At 41.8% G+C, this 18,491-nt stretch overlaps 2 protein-coding genes across 5 annotated transcripts in view; one reads left to right on the plus strand and one right to left on the minus strand.

Annotated features, from left to right (window-relative positions):
- OSTF1 (osteoclast stimulating factor 1) overlaps window positions 1–5,911 on the minus strand; it is a 31,036-nt gene extending 25,125 nt beyond the window's left edge. Inside the window, exon 1 of the mRNA XM_064176544.1 lies at window positions 5,490–5,911. Coding sequence (XP_064032614.1) covers window positions 5,490–5,523 — 34 coding nt within the window. The 5' untranslated portion in view covers window positions 5,524–5,911. The remainder of the gene's footprint in view (window positions 1–5,489) is intronic.
- Window positions 5,835–14,971, plus strand: NMRK1 (nicotinamide riboside kinase 1). 4 transcript variants are annotated; one of them, XM_064176540.1, is made up of 9 exons: window positions 5,835–6,034; window positions 8,423–8,471; window positions 8,892–8,982; window positions 9,500–9,548; window positions 11,044–11,212; window positions 11,303–11,374; window positions 12,510–12,616; window positions 13,549–13,638; window positions 13,987–14,971. In XM_064176540.1, exons 2-9 carry the CDS (start codon window positions 8,443–8,445, stop codon window positions 14,004–14,006), a joined length of 627 nt encoding a protein of 208 aa, XP_064032610.1. In that variant the 5' UTR covers window positions 5,835–6,034; window positions 8,423–8,442; the 3' UTR covers window positions 14,007–14,971. The 4 variants fall into 4 exon arrangements, with proteins under 4 accessions (XP_064032610.1, XP_064032611.1, XP_064032612.1 ...); XM_064176541.1 differs by having other exon boundaries at window positions 5,991–6,034; window positions 8,429–8,471; XM_064176542.1 differs by lacking the exon at window positions 5,835–6,034 and adding an exon at window positions 6,142–6,297.
- The last annotated feature ends 3,520 nt before the right edge of the window (window positions 14,972–18,491 follow it).

Consider the following 18,491-nt stretch of genomic DNA (forward strand, 5'->3'; position numbering starts at 1 on the left):
GATATGGCTTAAGGGTGAACTTTGTAGAGTAGGGATAATGGTTGGACTTGATAATCCTGAAGGTCTTTTCCACCCAGAATGTTTCTGTGTGATTCTGTGTGTGAAAAGGAAAGCCAAAGCAGCACTACCTATGGCAAATCTAAGCCTACTGCTCAGGCATGTGACTCAACACAAGTTTTCTGCTCCTGTAAATGCTGTCACGGCTCCTACTTTACCTAAGAATTGAAGTGAACTTGGCTATGATTCAAACAAAGTATTTTTCAGAAACCTGTTTTTAACTATGACAGTTGCTAGTGACTGCAAAGTCAGCAGGCCTACCTTAAGGTAGTAACCTTTTAGGCAACAAGTTTCTTCCTGCCTCCCCTTCTCTCAACTGGAATAATTTTCAAGGCTGTGATTTCCTTGGGAAAAAAGACTGGGCCCATCCTCCTGACACCTACCATTTAGATATCTCTAAGTATTGGTAAGATCCTTCCTCAATCTTGTCTAGACTAAAAGTCCCAGGTCTCTCAGCCTTTATTCATAAGAGATGTTCTAGTCCACTAATCATCTTTGCTGCCCTGTGCTGTACCCTGACAATGCACTGTCCTTCTTGAACTAGGGAGCCCAGAACTGAACAGAGTACTCCAGTAGAGGTCTCACCAGGGCAGAGTAGAGGGAGAGGAAAACTTCACGCAATCTGCTTGCCACACACTTCTTGATGCATCCCAGGATATCATTTGTCTTCCTTGCTACAAGGGCACATTACTGGCTCAAGGTCATCCAGTTGTCTACCAAGACTCTCAGGCCTACTGAGAGTATACTGACCCCTCATCCAGGTCATTGATGAACCCATTAAACAGGACTGGACCCAGTAATGAACCCTGGGGAACAACACTTATTACAAACCTCCAACTAGACTACGCCACTGGCCAGAACCCTTTGAGTTCTATCTTTCAGCCATCTTTCAATCCACCCCACTGTCCATTCATCTAACCCATACTTCCTAAACTTGCTTATGAGGATGCTGTAGGAGACAGTGTAGAAAGCCTTGCTGAACTCAAGGTAGATATCTACCTATTATCCACTGCCCTGTCCTTCCCTCATCTATCCATATATATGCATATCCACATATATATACAGAGGCATGGAATCATGTAACTGTTTTGGCTGGGAAAAACCTCTAAGATCACTGAGTCCAACCATTACCTAACTTCCAAGTCCAGTGCTAAACTATGTCCTTTAGCAACACATCTATGCATTTTAAAAACAGCTTCAGGGATGGAGGTTAAACCATCTCCCCGAGGAGCCTATTTCAGTATTTGAAAACCCTTGCAGTGAATTTAAACATCCCCTAGTCTAACTTGAGGCCATTTCCTCTCAACATATCACTTGTTCGTAGGAAGAAATCAATATTCACCTTGCTACAATCTCCTTTCAGAGGGCACTGTACAAGGAGACAACTTGAGCCACCCTAGCCTGTTAAGTACAACTCAGCGAGTAACTTTTTTAAATAGTGTTAACACCTGACACAGAATCTTTAACAAGTTTATGAACTCTGCAAATAATAATGTACTTTGGAGACATCAATAAAATTTTTGGAACATGACACCTGTATCCTCTATCATTTTTCCCCGAGGGTTAGGAGGGCAAAATGAACAATACAATGGATTGTTAAAGACTACATTAGGAACAACGGAAGGGTAAATCTTTCAAATACTATAATACACATTTAGCAGAAGTCTCCTGATTAGTGAACACTTAAGAGGATCTGTAAAACAAGCTGGCTCTGCCCAATAAGAATTTTTATGTACTGCAGATAGGGATAACATGTGTGCAACGCACAAAAAAAAAGACTAGGAAAAGCAGTTTGAGTTATTCTTGCCTTGGGCCAAACCAAATCCATTAATTGGATCAGTTTTGCTCCAGGGTCTGGGTGCACTTGGTGGGTAATGTAGAATTCCAACATGTGCTTCAAGGGCATTTGATTTTTGGTGAGAATAGTGAGTGAATTGTACATAACCCTGTCACTCTCCATCATCACTACTTTGTAATATTTTATATCAGTGTTATATAAATGAAGAATTAACTTTGCCAAAACCAAGTTTAGGTACCACAATGATCGAAAAAAACCCGACTTCAGTAAGTTAACAATCCAACACCACACACCATCCTTCAGCTGCACCCAATGCACCTGCCTGCAGCCCATACCAAAGCTTGATCTCAAAGCATATCAAAGGAGACTTTTCACCATATCTCCAGTCCAGAAAGACCATTATAACACATGAAGCCCGATGACCAATAGACTACACGAATGATGGCTGTGCATGTATTAAGAAATAAGAAAGGTGTTACTGATTAACTGGGAATTACTGGGAAGTGTGGGACCTGGGCATGAAGCAAATGGTATAAAGGGTGGGTATTATCCTGGTTTCTGTTGGGATTGAAGTAACTTCTTCTTAGTGGCTGGCAGAGTGTTGCATTTTGTGCTTAGTGTGAGACAATGCAGGTAACACACTGATGTTTCAGGTGTCACTAGGTTGGTCCTTATGCCAAGTTAAGTTTATTTCAGTTTCCCATGCTCTGACAGCAAGCAAGTGAACAAGAAGCTGTGAGGGGACACAGTCAGGACAGCTGACACAAACTAATCAAAGGGATATTCCATACCATAAAAGACAACACGCTGACACAGAAAAACAGTTCTGCTATTTTCAATTCCAGCTTCCATACCTGTATCTTCAATAGCAACAGAAAACACAGCAAGCAAACAATACAAATACAGAGAGTCTCAGGAGAAAAGCTAAGCAGTTGCTTAAAGACTTAAAAGTCTCAAAACACTAGAAATTAAAACTCTTCTAAAGCCTCTGAAAATAATCATGACCCCTTACTCAAGGGCTAATCACAGAACCCAAAATACCAGCTCAAACACTGACAAATGTATCAGGTGATATTCTAAAATATTTACACCAAAACTACACTTAATGCTACAGCTCACTGGTTTGCACCACCTTTTCTCCCTCATATTTTTTAAAGCATTATCTAGCCATTGAACTCTAATATCCAACACCCCTGTGATGATCAGTGAACACTGCTTTCAAGAGAATGAATATTTATTTCACAAAATATTTTCACTTTTCCAGTTACCTCCTATATCTCCTTCCACCTCTGCATCTTTTTTTTTTTATCTTTCTTTTTCCTGAACTCAAAGGAAAAGTCTACAGCAACCAAAATCTTGTATTGTCTTTATCTATATTGAGCTGTAACAAATCAGCAGAAAGGCAAGTTGGTTCATTCTTCCCTGACACAGGTTAAGCCCAGCTTATAGAATGGATACCTGGTAACAGTAAAGAAAAAATTGACAGCCCTAAGGTTCTAGAAACTGCAGTCTAAAAGAGGCAGATTTATGTTGCTGAAGCCACTATTTGACCACATGCAGCACATTTGAAAATCTGGAACCCTGTGAGACTTACTTACAATACCACATTTTATTATAGATATTATACACAGAACAAAGCCAATCATACAACTAAAGAAATCCTGAAAATGTTTTGGAAAAATATTATGCAACAGTCTCCATAAGGGTTTCTCTCTTTAAAAAATAGCAAAATTTATCTTACTACTCTTAATCAGCTCTGAAAGCCACTACCAAGAGCGTCTCATTCACTTCCTCTTCCTTCTTCAGTCAATTATTTCTGCCTATTTCCTTTTGCTGTGTCAAGCACTCATGTGGTAAACCAGCTCAGCAAGTTCATTAGGCATAACATAGAAAGTCAGAGCACCCATCCAGCTTGTCTTGTCACTAAACGGAGTGACAGGGGATGGTGGGGGTGTGGAAAGAGGGAACCTGTCTTTTTAACAGCAATCTGCATTTTAACAGATCAAGCATAACACAGCTCCTGCAAGTTATGCAGGGCCAAAGCCTATAACTCCTAAAGAATCTTTGGTTTAATTTAACCTTTTGCAAATCAGAAGACTGAGTTACAAACCTCATTGGAAAAATCTACTCTTCTCACATATTTGGTTGAAAAGAGCAATACCACATCCTTCCACAAAGCTGCAGATTTCCTCAGTACAAGATGTCAGTAAAAATCCACAAAAGCAATGCTTCTATTACTATCCCTTTTTTTCCAAGTAAGCTGTTTTCTAAGAGACTTAACAAACTGCATGGCTGAGAAGATTGCTGCAAGGATAAAATTCTACATTCAGCGATCTTCAACAGATTTTCGTTCTGTGCATAGGTTTCAACTGTCTAGATTGGAGTTTTACTTGACTTCAACATAAAAGCTTTTTTATAAGCCACCTCATTAAAAGGCTGAAAATATAGGTTATGTACTTAGACATTTCTAAAACCCAGGAGTGCTACTAATATTATTCTAATTGTAAATCCAGATGTATTTTAAGATTAGATAATCATATTTCAGGAAACACCAACCAGTCTTATCCACTTAATTACATTCATAATGAACTTTTAAATATTAACAATTTAATCTTTCATAGTGCGAGATGGTATGTGAACATGATACACAGCAACTGTATTTTCTGCATCAATTCCTTATAAAAAAAAGCAAAATCCTAATCCTAGTGTTTTATAGTCCAGAAGAATAACTGAAAGATGCCATTTCTATTGCAAGATTTAAAACTGCAACTTCCAACGGTATTTTCAGAAAAATCTGTGATTGGATCAATTTATTGCAGATAACTTGTCTGAAGAGTTCAGGAGCAGAAATGTATGTACCTGTCATTAAATGACCTAGAAAGCCCCTTGTACCCATTCACACTAGAATGTAGAAGGACACCTTGCGAGTTTGACTATTAAGAGTCTTGCAAGTGGAAGCAGTGGAAGCCACGGAAGAACAAGAATGCTGCATGGGACTATACCATAAAACTTCATCAAGGTACTGCTAACCCACGCAATCACAAGGCAAACCTTGAGTATTTCAATGCCTGTTTATTAGCAGAGTCAAAGGTTTTTCTCCCAAGAGCAACAACTGGCTGGGCACATCATCGAGTCTGGCGCCATAAGAGGGATGGTGGTTCCTAGGCCTGGACCACGCGTCAGAGAAGGACGGCTGGGGCGAGGGGTCTCTGCATAAGCCCATGACACTGGCGGCCTGTCCCCGGGCCACGGCTCTGCCCCGAGGGCATTCCCGAACCTCCTGCCGAGCCAGAGCAGGTACAGGATCCCGCCCACAGTCGAAGTCTGCGTGCAGAGAGCTCCTGCCAGCGGGGCCTCCGGCCGCTGCACCGCGAAGAAGCTACATCCCCTACTGACACTGAGCAAGCGGTACCAGCGTTAATGGCGTCGCGGAGGGGAAACGAAAGGGAAGCGGCCCTACCCCATTCCCCCCCGGCCGCTCTCCACTCTCTGACAGCTCAGATCCGACTCACAAACCGTCCACGTGTCAACAGACAGAAAGCTGCTCCGTGATTAGCACCAACTTCGTGCGGGGGGGGCGCGGCCGATGAGGCTGTCATCAGGCGGCAGGCCGAGCCGCTGGGACCTCCCTTACCTGGCTTGGCTGGTTTAGGTGGCGGCTTGGACATGACTGCAGCTGGCCAGAATACGGATGGGGAGCAGCGAGACGGCGAATGGACCGCAGTGCCGGGCAGGGTAGACGATGGCGAAAGACCTCAACGAACTCCGAGAGCAGTGCACAGCCGCCGGTCACGGGCAAACGAGGGAGCAAGGGAGGAAGCAAGGGCGGGTGCAGGAAGGGAGAGAAGGAAGGATGGGTGCCACGGGCAGCGCCCCCGAGCGGCGGCCAGGGGACTTACACGGCGTCAGGCAAGAGCCGGCCAATCCCCGCACCCGTGAAGCTCTGGCCCTCCCCTTGCTGCCGCCCTCCCTCTGGGTTGGCCATCCCCTCGCGGGTGACGCTACGGGAGAGGCAGGAGGTTGGCGGAAAGCCCCCGCCGGAGGCGGCCAATGGGGATGCGCAGCGGGAGCGGGGCAGCGGCGGCGCCGCGCGTAAAGCGGTGGGTCTCGTGTCCAGAGGGCTGTCGGTGGCGGCGAGGTGCGGAGTGGAGACGTGCGCGGCGTGTCCCGGCGGCACCGGTGGGTTGCGCGGTGTCCCGTCCCGAGCGCGTGACGGGAGGCTCGTGCGCGCAGGCTCTGCGGCTGGGCGGTAGGCGCGGCTTGAGCAGTGGCGTAGCTGGGCCGGGGAGGTGGGGTCTCCGCCGGCGTGGAAGCCCAAGCGCCTTCATGGAGTGGGTAAACTTGTCAACTCCGGAGGCACTGAAGTGTTGGGAGCTGTTGGAAGAGATGCGGGGTTCTGCAGCGGCCGGCACGTCCTCTGCTTGACCCCTTTGCCAGCCCAGGTGGGTGGGTTTGGTGACTGAAGACAACATTTCCCATCCAGGTGCCTAGAAGGGAAAAATGGTTTGGCTGTAACCGTGTGCATGAGCTGTGTCATGCTATGCCATTAAGACCAGGGTGATAACAATTCATCGTGTGTTCATCATGGGGTTAAGTTCTGTTTAAAGGTGCTAAACTGAACCCACGTAGAGTAGTTTAGGATGTATGTGTTGCATCAATGGCTACAAATTTGCCTTTGTAATTAATGTTATACGTTTCTATGGGAGGAGGAAGAATGGGTGGTCATCTTTCATCCTGGTGGTTTTTGCCTTAAAATGGGATTAACTTTCATATACGGCATGACGTAAATTAGAGTCCAAAGCTCAGCTTGTGTCCAGACGTTATTTAGTTTGTTACGTGGTCGCTTGGTTTTGGCTTTTTTTTTTTTTTTTTTTTTTTTTTTTTTTTTTTTTTTGTGTGTGGCACAAAGGCTAATCCTCTGGAACACAAACCCAAACCTTATTGATGAATTTTAGAAAAGAGGTGGGATTTTTGCATGCTTTTGTGATTGTTTGGTTATTTTTTGGTTTGTTTTTATAAAAGACTCCCATCACTTCTGAGAATAAATCATCCGTTGGCACTCTTTGAATAGATAAGCAATGCCGTAAATATGTGATGCATCTTTGAACTCGCAAATTACAGTATTGTTAGCAAATCCTCCCTCACGTATCAACTTGCAAAACTTGCCATTACTGTGTGTATTTTAGCAGCATTGCATAACAATGGCTACCGGTGATGATGTGGATTAGTCAATATGCCTTTAACTTTTTTAACAAGAAAAACATAAAGGAACGGTGCAAAGATCACATCAAAGAAGTCTGAAACAGTTAAAACTTCTGTCATTGCATCAAATGCAAAAATGTATTATTTCAGATTTCATCTGCACGTCTAAAATTCACTTTCACAAAAATAATGGGGTTTTATTTTCAGACCGATGCCCTGCAACAATATTTTTTTTCTGCTATGGGACACATACTTGTTTTGTTGGGGAGGAGCAATTAGGTTACCTACTCAGTCCTGCAAGGTCCTGAAGTGTGACTTAGAAAGACAGAGCAGGTGAAAAACAGAGTGTTGCATGTGGTTAGTTATTTGTGTGTGCTAGAAGAATGCAATGTTTGAGAAATGGTGAGCTCATTTTGACAGACTTTGTAGATTAGCGCTGCTGCCAGGAGAGGCAGCATTTCTACCATTACTACCTGTTCTTTGCAGGTAACTGGATTGTAAACCAGAGGGAATTTGTTCAGCTGCAAACTAACATGCTTCCCCTCCCTCATCCTTTGCAGAACTGTTTTCCTCCTGGAGTAGTTTTCCATTATAGTTCACTGACAGATGCAAGAAACTGAAGATTTTTGCAAACACCTAATCCAGAAGATAGTTCTGGTAAAAAATAGTTAGAAAAAGACAGGAATGTGTCTTCTAGCAGCTCTGACTGCAGAAGTTGCGCAGTCTCATGTTGTTTTCCTGGCTGCAGCAGCAGGGATATGGGTGGACAAATGAAACCTTTTTCAGAGTTTAGGCCGTGAACTTTTTTTTTGAGAAAATCAGGTATTGTCCCTCTTTGTCCTATGCCAGCTATGACGGGTTAAACTGCCTTTACAATAGTTTTAATGATCCCAGATTAATTAAGCTCTGAATATATTGTTTATTATAACCTGTAATGAAATTTTAAGACCATTTTTCTTGTCAGCAGGTCATCTCTTTTTTTTAAAGTTTTTGTGTTTGTTTTGCCATCACGGCTTATGTGTACCTAGTGCCTTTTTATATACCGTAAATGCTTGAATGTTCTGCTTTTCCTAGGGATTGCTATGGTATTGTTATTGGTAGAACTGAATCTCTGAGTTGCCCCACAAATTAACAAAACAGGTTTTAAGGTAAAATGCACTGAAATTTATTATTTATTATGTATCTTGCAAGGCTTTTGTTAGCATTGAAACAAGCACTTAAGGCTCTAACAATAGCCTTTGCAAAACGAAAAAAGCAAACAGACAAAAGGACAGAAAGGCTTACCCATAACTGGTATTTCTTAATACAATAGCAGCTTTCCTTGTTCCTTACTTGAGAGTACTCACTGACTGCTATTTTTGACAGTAAAAGGAAGAAAACGAACAATGAGAGTATTGGTTATTGGCCTTGGAGGGTAAGTATTAGCAAAGTAAATTTCCCCTACAACTTTCAGCTGATATTCCTTTCAGTATGAAGTGATGCCATTTCTACTTCTGGATTTTTTTTAACAGGTTACAAGTACAATACATAATTGTTTAATTTTATGGTATCCAACTGAAAATTTTGTTGTGTCTCTGTTAGTGGTCTTATGTGCCACCTCTCTTTAACCTCTTTCTTGACACTGCTAGATTTAGTGTCTGAAAGATGTTGGAACCTGCCATAAAATTTCTAGAGGGAGAGAGTATTTAATGTAAATCAAGATATGGGGAGATTTGGATTATGTCTTTGTGTATCTACATGGAAACATGCATGACAGCTTGTAGATACTAAAGATCAAAATTTTACAAGGTTGATTTTTGTCTTGATGCCATTTTTATTATGTTTTCTAATTCAGTGTAACAAATGGGGGAAAAACAACTCTGGCAGGAAAACTTAAGAAAATGCTTCCCAAGTGTGACGTAATCTCTCAGGATGATTTCTTTAAGGTAACAATACTGGTGGAAAGATCTGATGGGTACAAGTAGGCTTGAGTAAACTTTAATACCATTTCTTCTTTTCAGTTCTCCTATTGACAAACTTGATGCTATTTAAATAATGCTAACTTAATTGGAGAGAAATAAAATCATCATTGGGGTAGTTGAAGTTTCTGTAGCCAGAGCACAAAGAATGTTACTGTCTTTGATAACCTTATTTTAAATCTCTGGGATTGTTGTTAGAGTTGATTGTTAAAGGAAGTGACAAAGCTCATACTTCTGAAGTAATACTCTAATGAACTTAAAGGTACAATTTGAAGAATTTGTTATTCTAGATTAAATAAGCTATGGTGTATTTTGACAGTTGCATATAGCAGTTTAATGTTTATGACAACCGTAATCAATTGGAATGTAAAAGTGTGTAACTCTTATACGGATATATACTCTTTGGTTACAAATACTTGTGATCATAAGAGTAGCCTTGAAAATACTTTCCCCCTCCCTTTTTTCCCTTCATTTTCCTTGGCAGCCCGAGTCTGAAGTAGAAACAGATGAACGTGGATTTAAACTATATGATGGTCAGTGGCTTTGATACATTGTTTTTGATCACTTATACTGAAACTCTTTCACGCTGAACTTTTTTCCCCTATGCCTTTTGCCCCTTTCCCTTCTGAGCAGTAGACAAATGGTTGTTTCCTGCTCTGGCAGGGGGGTTGCACTGGATGATATTTTGAGGTCACTTGCAGCTCCCGATGTTCTGTAAATTCACAGCAATCCTTTCCTCTTTCAGCTCACAAAGATACATAATAATATTTGCCAAAATAGTAAAAAGCTCAAGCCAGTGCTTTACCTTTCATTTCCTCTTTTTACTTTTCTTTCTGTGTTTGTGTTTGGTGTGGTAGCAAATGGCAGTGTTCAGTAAAGTCTTGGCTTGCAGTACTGGCATAAGACTTTCTATGTAATGATGGATTTTTGGTTTTTTTTTTTTCCCTTTAAAAATGAACTCCTGGGGTACCACAGAGTCTCTTTCATTGTTCATATTCCAAATCAGTCACTCCTGTGACTGAACACAACAACTTTTATTTCATATCAGATCTCACATAGAGATTGAGTGTTTTGAGGTACATAGTGCTGGCTCAGTGTGCCACCTTAGTCTTAACAGGCTTCTGGATCCAGAGCCATGTCCAGCCAGTGCTTTGGTCCAGATCACACCTAGTTGCCTTTTAGCTAATGTCTGTTGATACTTCTTGATCACAAAAAGTAGTATTCTGATAATTGAACAGGACCTTAAATTATCTCTGAAAAAATACTGCTATTAGCTATGCACTCTAGGGCTCAATTTCTAGACTTTGTGTAACTGGAATGAGAAAGTGGAGGAATAAGTTGCATCTTTATATGTTGGACTTGGTGATCCTGAGGGTCTTTTCCAACCTGGATGTTTCTGTGATTCTGGTTCAAATATCTGGGTTTAGTGACACTCTTAAGAAAAAGCATTTTAGAATAGCTTGTTATCCAAAGGCTTCCATTTCTCTACCATTCTGTACTTAGTATCTTAAATGTCTGCAAAGAGGTAGGACATTGTACATTTGGATTTGTATGCCATCTTCCTTTCAGTCCATCCAACTCTACCCCCCAAATACCTCAACCTAATAAAAACCCAGAGGAAAATAAAATGGAGCCCATGCTCCTTTCTCCTGTGTCAGTGACAACTGACACAAGAGTGGAAATCTCATGGTAATTAAGTTTTTACAAGTTTTTGGGCATAGTAGAATAGTCCCTGCAGTGTCTATCATCAAGAGAAACACTACAAAGTGGGTTTTCCCACTTTTTGGTGCCACAGAATTCAGGGAAACCACATCCATCCAATCCTGGGAAAAGCTTTATTTTCAGGGTATCATCAGTTGCAAATACAGACCTGCTTATATGTGTGGCAGAAAATATTTGGGGTAGTTATGTTCCTTTTCATTTAGACTTGGATATAAATTATTTTATTGTTAGTCATTAACCTAGAGATACTTAGGAGTTCTTGTTGACTTTTTTTTAAGGAGTACCTAACTTTCTGTTTTCATCTAGTACTTGATGCCCTCTACATGGATGAATTGGTGAAAAGTATTCGCAATTGGATGAAAAGCCCAGCAAGCTCAGGTGTTTTGACAGAGCTGCAGAGTCCATGTGACAATCCGAAAAATACAGAAGATGTTTATATTTTGATTGTTGAAGGCTTTCTGCTATACAATTATAAGTAAGCAGTAATACATAACCTGGAATATTAAAAGCTGCCCTAAAAAGGAAGAGAGGAGTAAAAGTATTATTATTGTTACTGTTATCTTAGGCCACTTAATGAACTATGGCATAGAAGATATTTTTTGACACTTCCTTATGAAGAGTGCAAAAGAAGGAGGAGGTAAGATAATTCAGTTACTACTCACAGAGGGTCACTACCCCCTCACCTATAGTGGTTCTTTTGTACTAGCTTTTCTTTCAGTGCTTGCCAAATGTAAGCTAGTTAATCTGTCCTCTGTGATTCCCAGGGAAGGCTGTGTAGGTATTTAACCAACATTAACAAAAGCATGCAGAGATTTGTGCACTATTTTGGTTTGTTTGGGGAGTTTTGTTTGTTGCTTTGTTGTTTTTGTTTGGGGGTTTGGAGGTTTTTGTTTGGTTTTGTGTTGGTGTTTAGTTTGTTTTGTTCTTCATTTTAGACCACAGGGATATAATTGTCTTTTTTCTTTTTTTTACAAATGTGGAAAGGAGAATCTGGTGTTTGGGTACATTGTGTAGATTGCAGACAGTAAATTGGAATTAAACTATGTTTAAAATGAGAAACAAAAAATACTAATCAGTCTCATCCTTGGTTGAATATAGCTACATGATGATTATTGTTAAAATGGGTTTAGTGTATGCTTTCTTTAGACTGTGCATTTGTTGTACCATATATCTGATAAAGATTACTGAGTCAGTGTCTGACTTGCTCCAAATTTGGACCCATATTGTGTGCTTTGAGCAATATTGCATGTGCGTGGAGTCAGAATCTGCTGGCTGAGTAAGGAATTTTTTATTCACCTGGCTTTGATTCCACTTTTCTGTATTTCTCACTAGAGTTACTTTTAAAGGACTTCACTGTCCAGGCTGGAAGTGACTAGACAAAAACACTAGTTGTTTAAAACCTGAGAAATCTGCATGTCAAATCAAAAAGCAGAAAAAGTAATTCATTGTGTTAATACTTTCAAGAGAGCTTAATTTATGTTTATACCTTTTGCTACTAACAAAAACCCAAACAAAAAAAAAACCAAGCAAACAAACAAAACAAAAAACTAACCCAAACAACTTTTATTTTAAATGTAATTTAATTGGCAGAAATAGATAACTTAGCCAGAGTTCATGTTACAGATTATATTAAAACAGAAGAGCCTCCTTTGCTCCTAAAGTTATGCAGCCTGACAGTCTTTTAAACTTTTGAATAGATGCTCTTATTAAACCAGCTGACATTAGAGGTAAATGTAAAACTTATATGGGAAAGCAGATATGTTTTTGTGCAGCACCAGGGTCTATCAGCCAGCAGATACACCAGGTTACTTCGATGGACACGTATGGCCTATGTATCTGAAATACAAAAATGAATTGGAAGAGAACGCAAGTAACATTGGTATGGTGTCCTTAATTTTAGACCTGGGAAGTGCTTAAGTGTGGCACTTGTGCAGTGTTTTGGGTTTTTTGGTGTTTTTCTTTGTTGGTGGTTGGTTGGGTTTTTTAAATGGGACAAAGTTTTCTTCAGTTGTTTTTGTTTCAGTTTGGGCTTTTTGTTGTTTTATTTTTCAACTCTACGGGATTTTTAATATAATGGAAATTCTGAAATTAAAAAATATACATGTTCTGCTCACCAAATCCATTTAACAAGCTAGTTAGTGTAAGCTAAATAGGAAGCTTCTGAGAATGATACACTGCCAGAATTCTGAATATAACTGAAATCCTACATGAAGTCCTATAATAAGCTGAAGATAATTCCTAGGTGTTGACTGTATACACTCCAGTCACCAGTCTTGCATGAGCAGTGTAAAAGCTGGGCCATCTGATGGGCTGCTGTCACAAGCTTGTTTGATGTTCATACTTCTAGCACTTTGTTACTTCATGGGCAGCCTACTTCTGGAGTGGGGTCCAGAAAAAGAGAGAGTCAGGTGGCTGCTTTGTCAGCACTCTTGCTTCTTACTGTGCAGTGAGGATGGCTACCACAGTGCTCTTCCCTGACTTGCTTAAAACATGAAGTTGAGGAGGAACCTGTGGTCTTCCCCTGCATAGGAGCCTTTCTGATAAATTATTCCATTGCCCTACTGTCCTAAAGTTATTACTATTACCCTTATGGAGACTTCTGTATCACAAATTATTGCAACCTAATTATTAATTTCAATATTTTTTTCTTTTTTTTAACATATAAAATGAATTTGGAAAGAGTGAAAGTGATGTACTTTTATTGGGTTTTATTTTTTTCATCTGTTCTGATAGGAATATGGAAAGCTTTGCCAGTTGCTATTACAGATAACTAGCATAGAACTCACAAAAACTTTTTCTTTCATCTCGTAGTTTATTTGGATGGAACAAAATCCCAAGAGGAGCTTTTAGCCAGTGTGTATAGTGATATAATGCAAGAACTAAAAAAACTGATGGAAGGAAGTAAGTAATATTACTGGAAATTGAATCAGTTTATCCCATTCCAAGTTAACCAGAAGCTAATCCTTCTAAATGAAAATGCTGCAGGATTAGATAGATCCACATCTCTTTACATGTTACAGTCCTTGTACATGTTTGTCCATTATTCCAAGTCATTGTTAGCTATAACTTTAAAGTTCCTTGATAATGGATGTTCTAAAATAATAGATGAATCCACTGTTACCTAATTACAAAAAGGGGTACAGGAGTATGGAGCAAAACAGTAAAAACAGATGCATTAGTTTCTAACACATGGTGAAGCAGAGAAATTACACCTACAGGTTAAATGTGCACTTTCTGTTTTTATTTTAGCTCAGCAGGTCACAGAATAATAACGTAGGAAGCCTGGGTTCCCTTTGATACCAATTGGAAACCAAGACTCACACTTGGTGAGCCAACCGACTGAGCAGATGCTGCATGTATGTCCATACAACACAAGTGAATGCGTAGCTACTATTGACTGAGTCTCAGATACTCCTGAATAGTATCAACAGTGCAGTTCTTTAATCAGTCACACTTTGGTTGATCTTTAAATCTGATTGAACATGTACATTTTAAAGACTATGAACAGGTTTTTTGTGTACAAAACTAAATTGTAAAGATGCAGAACTGCTGGATTAGTAACTGTATTCAAACACAAATTAATGCAATTTGAAGTGTCCATACAGGAGTGACAGTTATTACTCCTAATATTTTTATGAGCTTCTAATCACTGATAAATCTGGTTAGAGGTACTAACTATATGCCTTGACAAAATTAAGATTGTATAAGCTGTTACGCCAATTATTCAGTAAGTGAAGTTGGTTCTGAAAACATCAAAACTGAGCTTACTTAGACTTGTTAAATACCTCTGTGGCGGGTGTAAAATAATTTTTGTATGATGTACTGTATGGAACAGTAAGGGATGGATATTTAAAAAAAAGTGTAGTTAAGTTGGGTTGTTGGAAAAAGTAAGTGAATAAGATGTTGGAAAGAATTCAGATGCATCATTTTCAAGATGAAGTACATGTATTGTGCTGAGATTGAGAATCAGGATGGCACAGACTACTACATGATGAATGTACACTTCAGAGAGGAGGAAGGAACATTCATAATTGAAACTATAGTAATGAAGCTGTTCAGAAAATGGGTATGTTAGATGTATGTAAAACTTCATTACAGGATTTGTGTACATAGCTTTAGGCAAACTTGGAAACTGGGAATTTGAATCTTATGTGGTTACTGTATAACTGATGTACTAACTTTCATTGTTTTCTATGCAATAGCCAGAATAAAAATGAAGCTACAGACATGAAAATGTCAAAGGATGGAAAGTACTTATTATGGGAAAACAAAGTACTTACCATGCGTTACCTAAACTGATCATAGAATGTTAAGGTTTGGAAGGGACCTTGAAAGATCAAGTCCTATGTACCAGAGCAGGATCACCTACAGTAGGTCACACAGGAATGCATCCAGGTGGGTTTTTAATGTTTCCAGGGACAGAGACTACAACCTCTCTGGAAAGCCTGTTCCAGTGTTCTGTCACCCTCACAGTGACAACATCTTTCCTTGTTTATGTAGAACCCCCTAGGCTCCCACCTTGCACCCACTGCCCCTTGCCCTGTCACTGGACATCACTGAGAAGAGGATGGCTCCATCCTCTTGACAATTCACCCTTCACATATAAGCATTAATGAGGTCACCTCTTAGTCTCTTCTCCAAGCTAAAAAGACCCAGGACCCAGCTCCCTCACACTTTCCTCTTAAGGGAGATACTCCACTCCCTTGTGAACAATATTAAAAGGCCTAAGCCTGTGTAAGCCGAAGGCCTTAAACAGACCAGAGCTCTGTTAAGATGTGTTTAAGACAAAGAGCTTCCAAATACTACTGTGTGCTAACTCTTTTGCAGTAATACTTTAGGTTGGATTTGCTAAAATGCAGTGATGGACTGACTCTAAACTGTCTTTTTGTTTCTATTTCCCTTTGGAAGTGGTACAATTCTGGGACATTAGCTTATACATGGATGGTTGTGGTAAGTTGACCTTGGCTAGCCACCAGCCCACTCGTAGCACTCCCTCTCCTCAACTGAACAGGTGGGAAGATGAAAATAGGGTTAAAGTCTCCTGGAGTCAGAAAAAGGACAGGGAGATCACTCAGCAGTTACTGTCATGGGCACAACAGAATCAACTTGGGGAGATTAATTTATTGCCAATCAAATAGGATAATGAAAAATAAGCAACCATGTGGCCCCCCCCCCACCTCTCCCTTCTTTCCAAGCTCAGCTTCACTCCTGGCTTTCCTGTCTCCCCATCTCAGTCCACGCACACACACACTGCTGGCCTCCAGAAGGGCAGGAGGACAGGGAATAGGGGTTGTGGTCTGGTCACAAGTTGCCTCTCTGCTGACTGAGAAACTGATTTTTACTTTCTAGATAAATCCCTCCTAGGTGACTGCACTTAGTGAAATCACTGGTAATGCTTGATGTTTCTAAGTTAATACCATGAATTGCTATACAGAAAGGCCCTTGCATATACTTGCTTCTGTGGAGACCAAGGTCACTGCTGAATCTTGCATACTGTAGTGGCATGCCATAAAGAGAGAGGCCACACCTAGAGGGAGGAGCAGACAGGACACGTGACGCTGAACTTTTCAACAAGGGATTCCATTCCATGTACATAAGTTTTAGGATAAAGCTGACAGATCACAAAGGTTATGTTCTCTTCATTAGAGACTAGCATTGAAGGAGTACTCTGTCTGTTCTGACTTTGATCCAAATCCATGCATTCTTGAATGCAGTTTTGGAATCCAGCTCCTGAATTTTTAGAATCATAGAATCAGCCAGGTTGGCACTAAGTGCCACATCCAGTCTTTTCTTGAACACCTCCAGGGACAGCAACTCCACCACGTCTCTGGGCAGCCCACTCCAATGCCAATCACTCTCTCTGTGAAGAACTTCCCCCTAACATCCAGCATTTACATCCCCAGGCACAACTTGAGACTGTGTCCCCTTGATCTGTTGCTGGTTGCCTGGCAGAAGAGACCAACCCCCACCTGGCTACAACTTCCCTTCAGGAAGTTGTGGACAGCAATGAGGTCACCCCTGAGCTTCTTCTTCTCCAGGCTTAACAGCCTCAGCTCGCTCAGCTACTCCTCACAGGGCTTGTGTTCCAGGCCTTTCACTAGTTTCATCACACTTCTCTGGACATGTTGCAGTATCTCAATATCTCTCTTGAATTGGGGAGCCCAGAACTGGACACAGGACTCAAGGTGTGGCCTGACCAGTGCTGAGTACAGGGGAAGAATAACCTCCCTTGTCCTACTGGCCACACTGTTCCTGATACAGGCCAGGATGCCACTGGCTCTCTTGGCTACCTGGGCACGTTGCTGGTTCATGTTCAGCCTACTATCCACCAGTATCCCCCAAGTCCCTTTCTTCCTGGCTGCTCTCCATCCACTCTGTCCCCAGCCTGTAGCGCTGCTTGGCGTTGTGGCCAAAGTGTAGAATCCTGCACTTGGCCTTGTTAAATCTCATCCCATTGGGCTCTGCCCACCCCAGCCCATCAAGGTCCCTCTGCAGGGCCCTCCTACCCTCCAACAGATCAACACCTGCTCCTAACTTGGTGTCATTTGCAAACTTACTGATGCTGGACTCAGTCCCCTCATCCAGATCATCAAGAAAGATACTGAACAGGATTGGGCCCAGCACTGATCCTTGGAGAACACCACTAGTGACAGCTGCCAACTGGATGTGGCACCATTCACCACCACTCTCTGGGCTCAGCCTTCCAGCCAGTTCTTGACCCATATCAGAGTCAATCTGTCCAGGCCATGAGCTGCCAGCTTGGCCAGGAACTCATTGTGGCAGGCAACATCAAAGGCTTTGCTGAAGTCCAGGTAGACTACATCCACAGCCTTCCCTACATTCACCAGGCAGGTAACCTGATCATAAAAAGAGATCAGGTTGGTGAGACAGGACCTGCCCTTCCTAAACCCATGCTGGCTGAGCCTGATCCCTTGGCCATCCTATAGGTGCTTTGTGAGGGCACTCAAGATGACCTGTTCCATCACCTTGCCTGGCACTGAGGTCAGGCTGACAGGTCTGCCATTTCCCGGTTCCTCCCTCCAGCCCTTCTTGTGGATGGGCATCACATTGGCCAGCTTCCAGCCTTTGGGGACCTCTCCAGTGAGCCAGGACTGTTGATAAATCATGGAGAGTGTCTTGGCCAACTCATCTGCCAGCTCTTTCAGCACCCTAGGATGGATCCCATCTGGTCACATGGACTTGTGAGGATTCATGTGGCTCAGCAGGTCCTTTACTTCTTCCTCCTGGATTACAGGGGGACTATACTAGTCTCTGACTCCATCTGCCAGCTCAGGAGGCAGGTTGTCCCAGAAACAACCTGAAACCTTCAGTTCCAATCTGCCACTATATCCAGTCCACGACTACTGCAGTGCCTGACCCACAGCATCAGTGGTGATATAACTGCCACCAGAAGTGGGGGTGATAGGTGTATGTGGTGTTCTTCTAGTGGCCAGCCCAGCCATAATCCTTTACAAGGAGGATGTGGCTCTTTCTCTGCTCGTGGCTGGCTGCTGCACTGAGTTGTACATTGACCTTATGAGAAGCAGGAGTATCCAAGCTGGCAGAGATTGCTGCCTGCAGAGGTGGTGCAGTGTTTTAGCTGATCTTTGTGGAAAGAATCACAGAATTGGTCAGGGCTGGAAGGGATCTCGAGGATCATCTAGTACCAACCCCCTTGCCGTGGCCAGGGACACCCTCCACTACATCAGGTTTCCCAGAGCCACATCCAGCCTGACCTTAAAAACATCTAGGGC

Source organism: Pogoniulus pusillus, chromosome Z, assembly GCF_015220805.1.
Source record: "Pogoniulus pusillus isolate bPogPus1 chromosome Z, bPogPus1.pri, whole genome shotgun sequence".
NCBI classification, from domain to species: Eukaryota; Metazoa; Chordata; class Aves; order Piciformes; family Lybiidae; genus Pogoniulus; species Pogoniulus pusillus.

Bases quoted from the DNA above. Each gene is read 5' to 3' on its own strand.
- NMRK1 (XM_064176540.1), top strand. From the start codon at position 8,443: ATGAGAGTATTGGTTATTGGCCTTGGAGG. The intron at 8,472-8,891 runs GTAAGTATTAGC...TTTCTAATTCAG, and splicing joins TTGGTTATTGGCCTTGGAGG to TGTAACAAATGGGGGAAAAA. The intron at 12,617-13,548 runs GTATGGTGTCCT...TTCATCTCGTAG, and splicing joins AGAGAACGCAAGTAACATTG to TTTATTTGGATGGAACAAAA.